General features: G+C 50.0%; 1 protein-coding gene across 2 annotated transcripts in view; it reads right to left on the reverse strand.

The window, feature by feature from the left end:
- TRPC4AP (transient receptor potential cation channel subfamily C member 4 associated protein) overlaps positions 1-16,859 on the reverse strand; it is a 67,755-nt gene that overhangs the window by 1,002 nt on the left and 49,894 nt on the right. Inside the window, exons 9-18 of one of the 2 annotated variants that reach the window (XM_061127130.1) lie at positions 11,875-12,017; positions 9,525-9,656; positions 7,930-7,988; positions 6,266-6,367; positions 4,821-4,904; positions 3,714-3,804; positions 2,574-2,714; positions 1,881-1,989; positions 1,153-1,265; positions 80-286 (exon numbers count right to left, since the gene is read on the reverse strand). In XM_061127130.1, the coding sequence (XP_060983113.1) occupies positions 80-286; positions 1,153-1,265; positions 1,881-1,989; positions 2,574-2,714; positions 3,714-3,804; positions 4,821-4,904; positions 6,266-6,367; positions 7,930-7,988; positions 9,525-9,656; positions 11,875-12,017 (1,181 nt within the window). Of the gene's footprint in view, positions 1-79; positions 287-1,152; positions 1,266-1,880; positions 1,990-2,573; positions 2,715-3,713; positions 3,805-4,820; positions 4,905-6,265; positions 6,368-7,929; positions 7,989-9,524; positions 9,657-11,874; positions 12,042-16,859 lie in introns of both variants that reach the window. The other variant, XM_061127129.1, reaches the window with a different exon arrangement.

The following is a 16,859-nucleotide window of genomic DNA, read 5'->3' on the forward strand; positions in this document are numbered from 1 at the left end:
CCGGACACCTGCCCCTCCAAGGAGCCTGGGCCGCCGTGCCCGCAGCCTGCCTGCCAGCCCTCGGGGGCGGGGCACTCACGTTCTCCAGGCAGGTGCTGTCCTTGTCCTTGTGCAGGTAGTGCTGCTGCCAGAAGCGCAGCAGGTTATGGAAGTTGTTGAGCAGGAAGCCAGGGTACTTCTTGCTGTGCTCCATCCGCTGCAGCAGCCGCAGGTAGAGGGGCAGCCGCTCTTTCCGTCGGGCCAGCATCAGGATCACCAGGCTGGTGTTGAGGCAGCTGACATTCTCCTGCAAGGATCGGGCTGTGTGGGTCGGGTGTGTGCCGGCAGCCCAGGGGCCCTGGTGGACCGGGGCCGGGGGTGAGGGGGTGTAGTGGGCAGGGTGGAGGTGTCCATGGGCCTCACACGGTGCGGCCCCTGCATAAAGCTGACAGAGGACTGCGGAGAGAACGATGAGGGTCCTGCCCCCAGTGCCTTCCTGGCCCTCACTGCCCCCCTCGCCCACCCCAGAGTTGGGGGGAATGGCATTATTAGTCTAGTCAGTCCATGCCTCCTCCAGAATCGGCTCAGGCACGGCTTCTTCCTGGGAGCCTCAGTCCCTGGGGCAGCTGGGCGCATGCATCGCTCTCACTCAGCATTAGACTGGCACAGCTCTGCAAAGGAAGCGTCTTGGTCTGTTTATTCACTGTGCATCCCCAGCCCACGGTCTTGCCTTAATAAATGTTTGTTAGATGAAGGAACAAAAGAAAACCTCTGAGTATCACCCCCATTTTAGAAAAGAGGGTGTGAAGCTTGGAGGAGGGCAGCTGCACAGTTATTTGTTGAAGGAGATGGGTGTCAACATCAGGTCCAGCCCCAGGTCTGTGCTGCAGGCGGGGCCTGGAGAGCACTGAACGGGGAGTCAGAACTCACTGCCCACCCAGACTCTGCCCAAACCACTTGTGACCTCGGAGCCTTGCTCCTTCCCCAGGCCCCTTCTGTAAAATGGGGAGCTGATCCCTTACTGGAACAAGTCCTCAGAATAGCTGGGAGGGTCTCCTAGGAATGAAGGGGTGGGTGACAGGAGAGGTACCTCTAGGGTGAAGGTGGCCCCGGGATGAGGGTAACTGTTTCCGATCCCCCCATTCCCGGGGGGCAGGTCTGTAGGCCTCTCACCTGGGTCAGCGTCTGCACGTGAATGATATTGATGAGACGGAAGAGGAAGGACATCTGCGTGGGCACCTGGGATATGTAGGCGAGCAGGCGGCACTCGGACAGGACCTCCGCGACTGCAGACAGGCAGGCAGAGGCGTGAGCAGCAGGTGCAGAGAATGCTCTGTGGCTCCGGGGCCCAACACCCAGGCCTCTAGTCAAGTCCCCCCCCGGGTCCCGACTCTGAAGCTGGGAGCCCCCACTGTCAAAACGACTACAGAAAAGCTGGGCTGCAGCCGGAAACAAAGCTCCAGCTGCTCTGCCACCATGGCCAGGTCTGCATTCCCCTGAGAACCCAGCCAGGAGCATGCCTTCACCTTGTCGTTCAGTCCCATTCTGGGGCTGTGCCTCCCTGAGGCCCTCCCCAGGCTTCACCACTTGAATCCTTCTCATCCAGGCAATTCCAGGCCAGGAGAGGAAGGGTATGTGTTGTTTCTGCATTTTGCTGGCAACAATGTCTTTTTTTTTTTTTCCAAACCTTTATTAAAATGTCACACATGCCCATCAGAGGAAGCATGGATGATAGAGAAAAATCATGAAAATCACCCAGAGTGCCACTGCCCTGACCCCAACCAAGTGGGTGTTTGGTGTAGTGACTTTCAGAAATTTCTGTCACCTTGCAAGAGGCTGGGTGTTTGATACCAGTGCAGCCACAATGGACTGACTCACGTCAGCCTTTAGCCTTTTCTTACCTTTCATGTCCACCTGGTTTTCGAATCGGTCCAGTGACAGAGTGACACAGCGCACCAGCATGTTGGAGTCCACCAGCGAGCTGTTGATCTGCTTCAGGAACACCTGGAACTGGAGCGGGGGCCAGGCTGATGGGGGTGGTGGGCTCTCGGCTAAAGATGGCCAAGGCCAGGGTGCGCGGTCACTGCAGGGGGCACCCACCTACCCTGGCCCAGCTGTTTTCAACAGAAAGACCGAAGCTCAGAGGAACTCGGTGCCCTGCCCTCCCCACCTAATAAGCAGCTCCAGCAAGAGCTGAACCAGATCTTCAGACACCATGTCCAGTGTTTTCTGCACCGAAGGGACTGCTGTCATTTTTATTAGTCTGGGCTGGGTTTCTACCACATACACCCTGAAAGCTTAATACATAAGGCCCAGTCCTGCCCTTCCGGGGCCCATCATGGCACCTGGCACACTGCGTCAGAGTCAGTTCCAAGCTCACCTGCTCCCACCTGCCCACAAGCAGGTGAGACTTTCATCCCATGCATACCCATGGTCTAGCGCAGAGCAAGGGTTAATGAATGCTTACTGACATTTGCCCGCTGACCCCAGGACTCTCCAGTATAAAACCAGCAACTGAAGACTGGCAAGGACCAGGGCTCTGACATAACTTCTGGACAAGACAGTGAACTCATGAAGCCCTGGCTTAGACTAACCTTTGCATCAGTATTGATGTACTTATTGAACCTCTTGAATGCATCAACATTAAACTTCATCAGCTCCCCCAGGAGGTCAAAGTAACTCTGCAGCACATCCCGTGACTTGCATTCACTGTCCACGATGCAGTAGAGGATGTGCTGGGGGTGGGAGAGGACACAATGAAGGCAGGAAAAGGTGGCTGGTCCCTGGAGCCCCCAGGCTGTGCTCATCTGCGCTGCCCATCGCCTGCCTCCCCCAGCCCTGATACACAGCTCAGCCCATGTTGTGTTAGCTTCGAGCAAGCATCCAGGTTGATAGAATCTGCTCCCCTGTCTAGATTTTCATCGGAGGATGCTGGTGGCTCCAAGGGCAGGGCCAGGCCTGACACACCTAACCAGGAAGTGGGGCGGGTAGGGGTGAGGGTGGGTTGGGGTATGTAGCTACCACCTCTCTTGCTTGCCCAGGTCTGAGCTAAGTCTTTTCACAATGGCCAAACTCTCCAGCTCACAGGGAGGGAGCTGTCTCCAGAGGTAATACGGCCCTGGCCTGAGCACTGAGGCCATTCAAGTGAAGCATGGGGTTTAAGGACAGGAGACACATTTTGACCCCATGGTTCATGTTAATAAATGGAAAAGTTTACAATGAGTGAATTTTTACAAGACAGTTATAGTGTTTCCTTTTCATTTTCTTGAGGTCGTATATACTGATTTGGATGAATTCTTTACCTTATGAATTTTATTACAATTCATGGGTCAGTTTCTTATTTGCATCTTTTTTTTTTTAAACCAATTGTAGCTTTAGACATTTTGCTCTACCTCCTTTTGTAAATTTTGCTTTGTCTGGGGGCCATTTTTCAATAAAGGGAAATTAAATAGTCAGCAGCAAAGTATCCTTGGGGTCAAAAGGCCTTGCTGAGCAACTTCACAGACTCCTATAATCCTCCATGGCCACCCCTCAGATCCCTCAATCACCTGGTAAGCACCCACGGGGAACCCAGAGCTGAAAGCTCAGGGGAAATACCAGAGAGATGTTCAGGCATTTGAAGATAGAGAGTATGGTCTGCTTCTGCCAGCTCTCCAGGTCTCAGGGCAGGAAAGCAATGTATGGGGCTGGGGGAGAAGGGGACACCCGACACCCTGGCTCCTCCAGGCCATTACCTCTAGAAGGCCTCGCTTCAGCAGGAACATCTGGTCTGCATAGGAGGTGGTCCCTCGGAGGAAACTCTCCACAGCCCGGGCTTGCCAAAACCTGCGACCCAAATGTTGACCCCTGGCCCAGGTGGCTAAGGCTGCCCTCTTTTGGCCCACGTTCCATTCACCGAGGGGCTGGGAGATGTCTATTGCCCTTTTCACTGATCCAACACCCTGAACACTGGTACATGTTTACTGAACATCTATCAGGCCCTGGGCCTCATACAGGGCACTGGGAACACATGGCGAGTCCCCATCCTCAGGGAGCTGATGGCTCAGTGGGGAACAGTCCTCTGTGGTTCGTCTGGAAGGAGCATGTGGGCTCAGAGGACTGCCCCAGGAGTCACGTGTGAAAACATACTCTAGGCTCCGCTCCTTCAGAGGAACAGAACATGGAAGAGGTCAGAAATGCATGAGGGACCAGATAGGCATGTGGATGGGTCACTGAACTCACTTCTGATGGGCTTTCCTAGAGAAGAGGAGGCTGATATTGACTGAGTGGCCCCAGAGGGCAATGCTTGGATCCATGAGGGGATGGAGGGACAAGGTAGGCTGAGCTGATAGGGGACCCTTGGGCGTGGAGCCTGCTCACAGTTCACACCCACGCTGATGGAATGCCTCCCTCAGCCACTGTCCTGTCCACAGCCTCTAAGACAACATGGATGAGTCTAAGGAACTGGGACACCCTCCCACAAGCGCTTCCTTCGCTCCCACCGTCCGCAGGGCAGGTCCTGGCTCTGAGCCCTTCCACACCGCATCCCCCGCATAGCAGTCTTCCCATGCTTATTTCCTGCAACCCAGGGACCTCCATATGGGTAGGGATTTTAGCTCCCATTTTCCCTGCCTGTCCAGCGTCAGCACAGAATAGGTGCTTGCTGAACGCTGGCTCAATTCCTGAAACACACTGCCAGCACACAGCAGAAGCTAGTATGTGCTTAGTCAACACCAGGGAGCCGGCAGATTCCCTCTCCCTGACAGTAACCAGCTATGTGGGGTGGAAGCTGGTGATGACAGAAGGCATTTCTAACAGCTTAAACACACCCTCAGGAGTGGGAGGTGTGTATCCAGACCTACCTGAAAGATGACTCAGCTGGTTCCTTCTTCATAACCTGCAGCAGACGTGTTAATAAGCCCCTCTTCCCATCACATACCAAACTCCTGAAAGAAAACAGACAAAAATCTTGATGGCAGATTTGAGAGGCTGACAGAGGCCAAATTCCATATGGCACAAGAATTATGTCTTGAGACCCTGGGCCTGGGTGTCTTTGCTGACATAGGTGGGTAAAAAGCAAAACAAAACAAAACATGAAGTCATTTCTAAACCTACAGAATGTCCTCCTGCTCCACCTGGGTTCAGAGCACCCTAAGGACTCCTGCAGTCTCAGAAATAAAAAGCCAAATGCATTCTCACATCTCAGGGCAGCCTTCCCTGCCCAGGCTCGCTGACAAGTGACCAGAGGCCAAAAACACATCCAGAGTCATATGGGACTCGGAACTGCTGGAGGGAGGGCTGCTTGTGACAAAAGTGGGTTTGAACCACCATGACAGAGTCTGAGACATGGGGCAAAGTCCGTGCCACTGACAGGGTAAGTAAGGCAGGGAGTACCCTGGGCCCCAGGTTCAGCTTCAGGTGGCCATGGACACAAACCCAAGTTTCTGGGCCTCTGCTTCCTGGTCTAGGAAGCAAAGACAGTAAATGAGAAAGGGACTCAGGCTGCATTATGGAGGAGAGAGGACAAAGCAGGCAGTGAGTCTAGGCCCTTAAACTTTCCCTTCAAATAGAGCAGTTCTACTATTCATCTACTACAGGCCTTGGGCTGTGTGCTTGATTGCTCAGTCATGTCTGACTCTTTGTGACCCCATGGACTGTAGCCCACCAGGCTCCTCTGTCCATGGGGATTCTCCAGGCAAGAATATTGGAGGGAGTTGCCGTGCCCTCCTCCAGGGGATCTTCCCAACTCAAGGATCAAACCCGGGTCTCCTGCACTGCAGACAGATGTGGGACTACATTCAATTTCATCTGAACAAAGATTTCTGCTGCTTTTAAACCAAAAACAACAACAAAAGACCAGAGAATTATGACTCCTGTTGCTGCGCACAGTCCTCCCTGCCCTGACCCCTGTGAGCCTGAGACCTCCCTGCTTTGCTCCAGAAAGTGAGGCATTACTCAGCTAATGGGTTTTGGCAGAGGGCAGGAAAGGAGGAGGTCAACGAAGCTGAGTGACCAGAGAGGGGGCAGAGCATTTATGACCTTTGGCAGGTGACCTCGCTGAGCCCCTGCTCCCCAGTCTGTAAAGTGGGTGACAATGGCACTTCCCTCCGAGGCTGCCAAGGGGCTCCAATGAGACAATGCAGGTGACGGGAGGACAGAGCCTGGTACACAGGAGCCCTCGGCACACCAGTTACACGTGGATGAGAAAGGACAAGTATGCAGACCCGGGTGCACCTGTCTGTGAGCCCCGGGACATGCAGGCAGCCAGGCGGGCTGTGGGCCCCAGCTGCACCCCACGCATGCTCACCTGTCAGTGTTGAGGACGGCTTCCACCTCAGGGATGTTGGCCTTGAGAGAGATGGCGCTGAGTTCATTCAGCTCTTGGTTGTTGAGCAGTAGATATTTGTTCCTGAAACAGATGTGTTGGAGGTGATAATGGACAGGAACTGGGGCTGCCGCATCCACACTGGGCCAGTCTCTTGCTGCCCACTTCTGTTAAGAAGCCCCCGGTAGCTGCCCTGAAAACCACTCACCCCAAGGCAGCATTCTGGGGGAGGGCATGGAGCCCACTGCTATTCAGCTGAGGGAGTCTCCCTGGCCCCAACGCCCACCCTCTGTCTGCATGTTCACTAACAAGGCCCCTTTCCTTAGTATGTCTAAGGCCTTTCTTTTGCCACTGAACATTTCTATTTAATTTCTCAAAGGCACTTCCAACTCCATGATGCCCAGATGCTCATCACTTTACTTAAGCCTGGCCCTATTCCAGCTCTCCCACCAGAAGGCCCGAGTGTGACACTCTTCCTTCCCCCTTCACACCTAGGCCTCTCATCACCCAAGTCATGTGGACAGAACCAGCTTCCTAAACGGTCTCCCACAGGAATCAATCCCACACACAGCACCCAGAATGATCTTCGGAAAACTGGAACCTGATCCTGCCACTCCCATGAAAAGCACTCCCCCCTTTTCCTGCTGCTTTAGAATATACACAATCCAAGCCTGCAAATGTGACCCATCAAATGATCAAAGTGAGGGACCCAGTTCCTCAGGAAAAAAAGGATACATTCAGGACATACTGGTGCCATTTTTCAGAGAGTTGACATACTTCCTGGGGCTTAAGGCCTTCAAACAGAGAACCTCTCGGAGAGGATGATCCACACCACCCACACAAAAGCTTCAAAGTGAAGGCCCCTGAGGCCACATGGGTCCTCAGGCATGTTCTGTTAGCTTACACAAAGAATCTAAACCAGCACCTAAAAACCAGGACCTTGCACAGAAATCTTCACTTCTGGCTTTTCTTGGGGGAAAAATTCAGAAACTACATAAGAATGGGCCCTGTTTCCTGTACCCAACAGGTGGTAAGAGCTGAGTAGCACCTGCTTCTGTCTGCCAGCTCACCAACGTCTTCCCAGTGTCAAGGTCAAGGGTCAGCTGCCACTTACTCCTCCCTTGCCTGCACTGTTTCCTCATAGCGGAGAATCATTCTCCTACACATCCTCCATCAAAGGCTGAAGAATAAAAAATGAGAGGGCAGAATGTGTTCCAAGGAAAATGGGAGACAGTACATCTCCTCGTACAGGCAAAGAATATCCCATCTGTTCAACATACAAATACTCAGCTCACTCTGGCCATCCGAGGTTCCTACAGGCCCCTGCGAATAGCCAAGCTGTCTACTCCTGGCTCAGAGGGGCAGACAGCCAAGAGCTGCATTGACTCCAGGGGTGTTATGGGGACAGCAGCTTCTGCACTCACTTCCGAGGTGGCTGTGGGGGTCAAGGGGAAGCTCAGGTAGTGCCTGGCATAAAGGAAGGGCTGGACAAACGGCAGCTCTTATGGAAGTGCAGCCTCATGGTCACACTGAGGTGACAGTGGCTCTCACGGCCCCCGGGTCCTCCTCAGCTGAGGTCAGTGACGAGACAAAGGGAGAACAGAGACAGCGAACCAAGTCTCCTCTTGGGGACAGCTTGTACTTACTCGTGGTGGTCGCTGAAACTCTGGAGGAGCCTCAAAAACTGGATCTTCAAGGTGATGTCCTAAAATACATGTGCATCCTCGATGTTAAGACCACAGTCACAATGTTCCAAAAGAAAACAAAAGGCTCTGGTGAGAGCCTGGGCATCCTGCTGCTTCTCTGAGTCCCTGTCCTGGCGCACAGGGAGGACTCCTCTTTAGTCAGAAAACCTTTTGTCCGCATCTGGCCAACAGTGGATTAAGCTAAGGCAGAACCTTTCTGTTAAAAACACTCCAAGATACTGGATACAAAATAACTGAAATTATTTTCAATGTGAGGCTAAGTACATAGGAAAGAAAGGAAATTCCACTAGAATTAGAAATGAAGGAAGGACTGAGTTCAGAGCAGTGAGCACAAGACTGATGGCTGGCAGAGAAGTGCAAATGAGACTTATTTGGGCTAGGGGTTGGGTTTCAATGCTCTGTAGGGACCAGACAGGACCTTGGGCCTAGTAAAGCCTGTGGAGCTGATACATTTAGTGAAAAAAAGGGTTAGAAAAACCCCACCTACCAGCCCAGGGAGCTGGCAAAGAATCCTGTCTGCAGGTGCTCACACTTCCAGAGGGGGAGGGCAGATGCTCAATGTGAAAACTCGCCCTGGTGCTCCCTAAAGCACCTGGCAGACAAAAGCCAAATGTTCTATGGGACTACTTCCAGTACCCCCAAGGAAAACAAGCCCCCCGAAGGTGATCTTCTATAAATGGTACAGAACACAAGGCAACACTCCACCCCAAGCTGAGTCTGAAGACGCAGACACAAGTATTAGCACTCTGTGAACAATCCAAAAAAAGACCATAAAGAAGTATGGTATGAATAATTAAAGAGATGAAATTAAAGACAGAAAATGCAACAGAAGAAGAAAATATTTAACATAATGAATAAAAGACGAAATACTTTTTAACAAAGATCCAGACAAAATGTCTAGAAACGCAAAATACATGAACTCAAATGGATCTGTTGAAAGGTAAATCTGACAAAGCCAAGGAGAAAAACAGCAAACTGGAAGACACAGCACTGAGGAAAGTCCCCAGAATGCAGAGGAGAGACCAAGCAGGACCCATGGCACTGGGTCCCGACAGCTGTGTGGCACTGATGTGGTGCTGACGGCGGATGATCTAGACTCCCCGTTCAGAGCTCTTTAGGGCACTGTGAGGAAAACCAGGTAGACATGAGCCCTCGACCCTTAAAAAAAAACTTGCTAAAGTCCTTTTGGAGGCCAACCACTGGCGTGGTTCTGGGAGGCAAACCTAATATTAGGGATGTCGATTAGAATGAGGTAAGAGAACAGAACGAGGAAAAACCTGTTGCTCTGGAGTGGAGTGGGTGGCCATGCCCGGAGGTGAATGAACAATGGGAGGCTGGTGGAGGGTCCCCAAAGGGATTCCTGGGTAGGTGGAGGGTGGGGGTCAGATCCTTCCCCAAGGTGGCTTCCAATTATGTGAGTACATGGGCTGTGACGTTTAGTTTCTGCTCTACTCTCAAAGAAGGAGATTTCAAAGGGCCAACAGCAGGTCTTGAAACAACCACTCCTGGCATCTGCTGTCAGGGTCCCTGCTCACCGGGCTACAGTCACAGTTCTGGTTGTGACCATGGAGCACGAGGGCAGATGCTGAATGCTTCCTCCAGATCAGTTTGTCAAACAAATTATTCAGCCCAGGGATCAGCTTGAACTCCGCAATCATTCTGTGGACCTGGAGGGGTAGGAAATCAAAAAAGCATGAAGACAGATATGCAGTGAAGGTCTATCAAAAGCCCAGGCATATATGTACAAGAAGCCTTCTGGACGAAGAAAGCAATGCTGAGCTTTAAAGAAAACATCTACACTTATTCTCACTATGCATCAATACACTTTCACACTCTCTAGAGACATTAATAATTGGTACAATTAGATGCCTCATGGAAGAACCTTGAATGTTCAGGATCAGAGGGGTGAAAGGCTTCATTGATACTTATTTATACCTCAATACAGAACTATGTAAATTACTGACCTATTAAAATAATCCATGTCTCGGTAGTACCTGGCACACAGTAGGAACTCAGTAAATGCTGACTGTGAAAATGAGGACACACCAGCATCACGCTGGCTCTTAGGAAGACAGGGTTGAGGCCAGCTGGAAGGGGCGGCTGTGATCAGTTTAACCAAAGACCACAAAGATTCATAGAAACTTGGTACCGGGGAGACTAAGGGAGCAGGGGAACTGCCACGGTGAAGGGACAGAAAGAAAAGTCAGAGCAGCAGGGTTTAAGTCCTGTTCTGACAATGCCTGGAGACTGAGAACATGGCCCTTATATGGGTCCTGGTTTTCACAAACATCAAGTGGGATGGAGGCCATCATCTGCTGTGTAACTTACCAAGTACCCGCAAATTCAAATATGATTATGGAAGTGTCTCAAAAAAGAAAAAGCACTCAACACAGGTAAGACATCATGACTAATGTTTTTTATATGAAATATATACCACATGGAAGGAAGGAACCCCAGTGCTGTGGATGTCATGGCAGGATCTCATCCAGTGTCCTGGTTTTAAACGCCAACCACACGTTGACAACCCCCAAAGTTATACCTTCAGGCCCCATCTCGCCTCTAACTCAGGTGCAGGTAACCCCAGTGCCAATTCTAATAGATACCTAAACTTAACCTGTTCAAACTGAACCCTGCCCCTTCCTCCCTACAGACGTCTGCCCCTCCACTCCTTACCCACTAGTCTTAACCATCTCAATAAGCGGCAAACCATTCCTCCCACCTGCTTGGAAAGAGGTCACGAAGTCATCTTTACTTCCTCTCTCCACTTAAGTCCATACCTAACTTCTCAGCAAATCTTACCTGTTCTACTTTCAGAACAGATTCAGAACAAAAACACTGCTCACCACACCTGCCATCAACATGTGGGTCCTAGCTACTGTCAGCTCTTGCACACAGCAGCTGGAGGATGGTTTTCCATTTCACTCAGGGTGAATGCCAGAGTCCTTAAATGGCCTATGAAAGCCAGAGGCAACCTGGCCCCCTGCGACCCCTCAGCCTGCCTCTCCTGACTGCTGGTTCCAGTCCACCCCCAGCTTTCTACTGTTCCACTAAACCACCAGGCCGGTGCCCACCAGGGCCTGCTTCCTTGACCTGATAGGCCACCTCGGGCGAAGTGGTCAGCATGCCTGGCTCCCTCGCTTTCTTCAGGACACTGCCAGGCCGGATGTCATCTTTTCAGCCAGTCTTTCCCCTTCCACCTTCTCTAAAATTTCCTCACTTGCAAACTTGTGATAACCGCATTCATCTCACAGAGAGCTGTGTGAGAGAATAGTCTCTGACTCAAAAAGGTGCTCAGCGACTGCCGAGCTCCCAGCTCCCCTCAGGCCTAGCTACATCCCTAAGAGGTAGAGGGAATGGGAGGGGGCCACTTGTCCATCCTGGGGAGGAGTGGAGTGGGGTGTACTTCCAGAGCACCCCACCCCCAGCCCTCCCTCCTGGAACTGCTTCAAGACTCAGGGAACCTCCGCACAGCTGGACCCCTGGTAGCTGCCCAGCTGTCATAACTTGACTTAGTTCTGGCCCAGCACTCCAAGCCCCCATCAGACTGGCAACTCCTCCAGTGCATCTGCAGGGCAGACACCCACCTTTATTCTGTGTATTAAAAAGGTCGGGTAACATGGTTAAGCCACCCACTTCTGCCTGGGGCACCAGAGCTCTATCTAGAAATGTTGCCCCAGTAAGGTACGGTGGAAAGACTATGGGCTCTGGAATCAGACTGGCTTCCTGACCTGTGAAGCAGGGCTAAGGAACCCAACTCCTTGCTTTGCTGGGCTAGGGACACAGCCATTGTGAGAGGCTGCCGAACAGGATACCCGGCACACCACAAGCGCCTGGGAAGCGTTTGCTCCTGGCTCCTCCTGTTCTGAGACGTGGGGAGGGGCTGACCTGGTTTCGCTGACGCCCCATCAACAGCACGCAGAGCACATAGAGCACTTCCAGTTTGTACATGATCTCATGCATGATCTTCATTGACTGAGGCAGCTGAGTCCTAGTTGAAGTGTGAGGCAGGCCATTCTCCTCAGAAGCCCCTGGAGGAGGGAACACAATGGAGGCTGAGACAGCCACCAGGAGAGAGGCTTCAGTCACTGCTTGTGAGGAAACATGTTTCTGCCCCTCAAACCTGCTCTGAAGACTTGAGGTGACAGCCATTAGACTGGGCCCCAAGTCTGTGACAGAGACTCTGAAAGTCAGGCCACCAGGGGTCAGGGAAGCTTAGACATGTAGGAAATACGGACTCTGCAATTCTACCCCATCAGCTTTTAACACACAGTAAAAATACTCTGACACAGCCCACGCAGAACCCTAACCCATTCTCTGCCCTCATCTGGACCCCTCATCCCACTTTTGCCCCCAGAAGGCACCCAGACAGATGTCCAGCAGGAAATTGTGTCAGATTCTCTTCAGGTCACAAATGACTCTGAATATGTGGTCATTCTGCCGAGATTCCACAAGGGGGCACCGCTGAAGGACTAAAAGGGATCTTTTTGAAAGACTTTTTTCCTCCTATTGCTCAAACAGCAGCCATGGGAAGTTTCCTAAGGCAGACGAGGCATCACAATCAATACTAGAGATGGAGATGAACCTACTAGCAGATTTTCATTTCCCCCGATTTCAATATTAGCAATGACAGCAACAGCTATGTAGCACCTATGGGACACGAAGTGTGTCAAGCACTGTGTTCTGGGCTTTAGATAAACCATTTGCCCCACTACCTCATTAACAAAACAGTCTCAGTGAGTCACACAGTGCAGGGTACTCTCAGGAGCGTGGCAGAGCAAAGGGATGAAGACTGAGGGCCGTGGAACGACAACCTGCTGGCTGTGGGACCCTGGGCGTGTCCCCTCCTCATCAGGCTTCCAAGGGTTCTGTAAATGGGAGGACAGGAGTGCTGCAGCGGTCAGCTAGAGATCCTGTGCAGAGTGAAGCAGGACACGAGAAAGCCCGGAACCTGATTCCTGGGAGGCCTCACTCTTGCTGTGCTGTGCTCAGTCGTGTCCGACTCTTCGCAACCCCCAAGACTGTAGCCTGCCAGGCTCTCTGTCCATGGAATTTCTCAGGCAAGAATACTGAAGTGAATGGTCCTTTCCTTCTCCAGGGGATCTTCCAGACCCAGGGATCTAACCTACATCTCTTGCATTGGCATGTGGATTCTTTACATGAAGCCCCAGTCTCACTCTTAGGTCCCTATTATTTTAAATACTGAGTCAGGAGACCTTAGGATTCACTTCCCTTTAGTTTTCCTCATCTTTAAGGTGAGAGGATAAATCAATAAATCCTGAGGTCCTTCATACTCCCACTGGACCTGCTGCCCTGGGGCCTTTTGAAAAGGCCAGAAAATCTGTGTGTTACAAAGCAGTGGTGATAAGATATACTCAAGTGAGGCACTCACAGTTATGATTTCTGTACGGCGATATCATGCCACAAGAACCTAACTTACTCCACCCCGTGGACTTGGAACTATTTTTCCAGCCATGTTAAACATCACTAATACATAAGCTGGAAGACGACCAGTTGCTGAAAGCAGCATGACTGCAGCACAGGGGCTAAAGACTTGGAGCCATACTGTTAGGTGGCTTTGGGGAAATCTGTTGACATGTCCATGCTTCAGTATCCATCCTCATCGACAAAACAGGAGTGGCAGCAACAGTGTGTGGTGCTGTTGCTCAGTCGCATCCAACTCTTTGCAACCCCCTGGACTGTAGCCCGCCAGGCTCCTCTGTCCATGGAATTTTCCAGGCAAGAATACTGAAGCAGGTTGCCATTTCCTGCCCCGGGGGATCTTCCTGTCCCAGGGATTGAACCCACATCTCCTGCATCTTCTCTCTTGTGTCTCTTGCATTGGCATGAGGATTCTTTAATATTGTGACAACCAGGGAAGCTCGATGGCAACAGTATCTATTACCAATGTTGCAAAGGTTAAATGACTTAAAATGGCAACAGTATCTATTACCAATGTTGCAAAGATTAAATGATTTAGTATGTTAAAAGTGCTTCAAAGAATTGCCAAGCACATGTACCCTACATACAAGTGTGTGTCAAACAGAAGTAAAAAACTAACTCTGGGATTTTCAGTTAATGCTTGCTTGCTACCTGTTTCCTTCTTGTAATCTGCAAGCTCTTAATGGCAACTAAAGTGGCAGTGGGCAAAGAAAAATTTACTCAAGAAAATCTAATTGAGAAAAATGCTATTTATTGACATATATTTTCTTGCATGTTGGGAGAAAAACCATAATTACTCAATTTTATGTCTTGGGACTCCTTGGCCCAGCTCCCAGAACAGTTTCAGAGCCAACTGATTGGTACAGAGAATCTGATGCGTCATCACGCAGAACCACAGCTCTGCTGCACACCTGCCGGGTGCCGTGCAGCCCCTGGTGCCTCAGTGTCCTCGTCACCTAGACCAGGGGTCGGGGGGACCTGTGAGGGGAGGGCAGGTGCGGTGGCTGGCACACGAGCCCTCCTCAGTCATGAACGTGCGTGAAGAGACGCAGGCAGCTTGGACTCTTCCGAGTCACTGCCAACTTTTGCTGCCTGGTTTGCAAAAGCCTCCTAAGAAACTCTCTGGGATAAATATTTTCAACAAACACACGCCTCAAAGCAATAGCCACTGTGCAGGAACAGGACAATTCCCAAGGATAAGGATAGGAAAACTAGTTTAAGAGGCCTGGCCTTCCCTCCAAATCTTTTCAGTTCCACAATACTGATTAAAGTGGGTATGACCCTCCATACATCTGTACTGTACCCTGAAGCACACTAACTTAAAAATAGCTTTGAGCTATAATTCACATACCATACAATTCATACCTTTCAAGGATATAACTCACTGGTCTTTAATATATTCACAGAATTGTGCAGTTCACAATCAACATTAGAGCACTTTTATCACCCCACAAAGAAATCCTATTTGCTTTAGCAGCCACTCCCCATTTCTCACCAAGCCCCTAGAAACCCAGGCATCCCCATGTTCTGTCTCTTTCTACAGATGGAATCATATAACTTGTCATTTTTTGTTTCCAGCACAATGTTTTCAAGGTTTATTCAGGCTGCAGTATATATCAGTATTTGATTTTTTAAACTACTGAATAATATTCTATTATATAAAATATATCAATTTTGTTATCCATTCATCAGTTGATAGATACTTGAATTGTTTCTGTATTTTGGTTATAATAAATCTGCTAAGAACATCCATGTGCAAGTTTTTATGTAAACATATATTTTCATGTATCCTGGGTGTATACCTAGAAGTGGAATTTCTAGGTCATACAAAAACTATGTTTAACTTTTTGAGTAACTGCCAGACTGTTTTCCACAGTGGCTGTACCAGTTTGCATGCCTACCAACAGAGAATGAGGGTTCTGAGGTTTCCATCTCCTTAAGTTGGACACCTGTTACCTGTCTTTCTGGTGATAGTCATTCCAGTGGGTGTGAAGGGATATCTGATTGTTGGATGGGATTTGCATTTCCCTGATGGCTAATGATGTTGAGAATGTTCTCATGTGCTTGCTGGCTACTCTTGTATCATCTCTGGAAAAAGTCTATTCAGATATTGTGAATATAATTTGAAATGGGTGTCTTTTCATTACTGAGCTGTAGGAGTTCTTTATATCTTCTAGATACAAGTCCCTTATTCGATTTATGGTTTGCAAAAATGTTCTCTTCTACCCTCCAAAAGTGTTCAGCCATTCTGGCTTTTCCCTGCCTTGATGTTGCTTTTTGAAGCACAAAATATTTGCATTTTAATGAAGTCCTATTTACCTAGTTCTCATCTGGTTGTCTGTATTAGGCATCTCACGTTAGTTCCCTCCGATTGCTCTCAGGGCATTCGGGCCCTGTCCTTACCCTAAGCAATGCCGCCCGCTCCCCTCTGTTCTGCCCCCACTTGCTGGTGGCGGATGCGGGCGTCTGGGGTATTTTTCTGCTGGGAGTTGCTTTTAGGCACGTAATATGTGGATTTTATTTATTTTTCCTCCCAGTTAGATTGGCCTCCGAGATTCGAAAACTTCCCCCAGACTCGCCAGTGCGAGGGTTTCCTGGTGTTTGGAAACTTCCTCTATTAAGACTCCCTTCCCGGGATGGGTCTCCATCTCTAACTCTATCGTCTCTCTTTTTACCTTTTCTATTTTGTCCTACCTCCTTTCGAAGACAATGGGCTGCTTTTCTGGGCGCCTGATGTCCTCTGCTAGCGATCGGAAGTTGTTTTGTGAAGTTTGCTCAGCGTTCAATTGTTCTTTCAATGAATTTGTAGGGGAGAAAGTGGTCTCCCCGTCCTATTTCTCCGCCATCTTGGCTCCTCCCCACTGCATTAGGCATCATCTAAGAAACCACTAGGGTTTCCCTGGTGGCTCAGTGGTAAAGAACCCACCTGCCATTGCAGGAGATGTAGGTTTGATCTCTGGGTCAGGAGGATCCCCTGTAGAAGGAAATGGCAACCCACTCCAGTATTCTGGCCAAGAAAATCCCACAGACAGAGGAGCCTGGTGGACTACAGTCCACAGGGTCACAAGGGGTCGGACATGACTGAACAACAGCAACAAAGAAACCATGACCAAATCCAAAGTCATAAAGAGTTATCCTTGTTTTCTTCTAAGTGTTCTCAAGGATTAGTTCTTACATTTAGGTCTTTGATCTTTTTGAGCTCATTTTTATATATGATGTGAGGTGGCAGGGGAGGGAGGTCCAGCTTCATTCTTTTGCAAGTGGATATCTAATGGTCTCAGTACCATCTGCTGAAAAGACTACACTCTATTTGTTTCCCCAACCAAATAGTCTCGGCACTCTTGTTGAAAATCAACTGACCATATAAGTGAGCATTTATTTCTGAATTCTCAATTCTATTTCACTGTGTATATCTCTCCAGGCCAGTAGCA

The sequence above is a fragment of the Dama dama genome, chromosome 23 (genome assembly GCF_033118175.1).
Source record: "Dama dama isolate Ldn47 chromosome 23, ASM3311817v1, whole genome shotgun sequence".
NCBI lineage: Eukaryota > Metazoa > Chordata > Mammalia > Artiodactyla > Cervidae > Dama > Dama dama.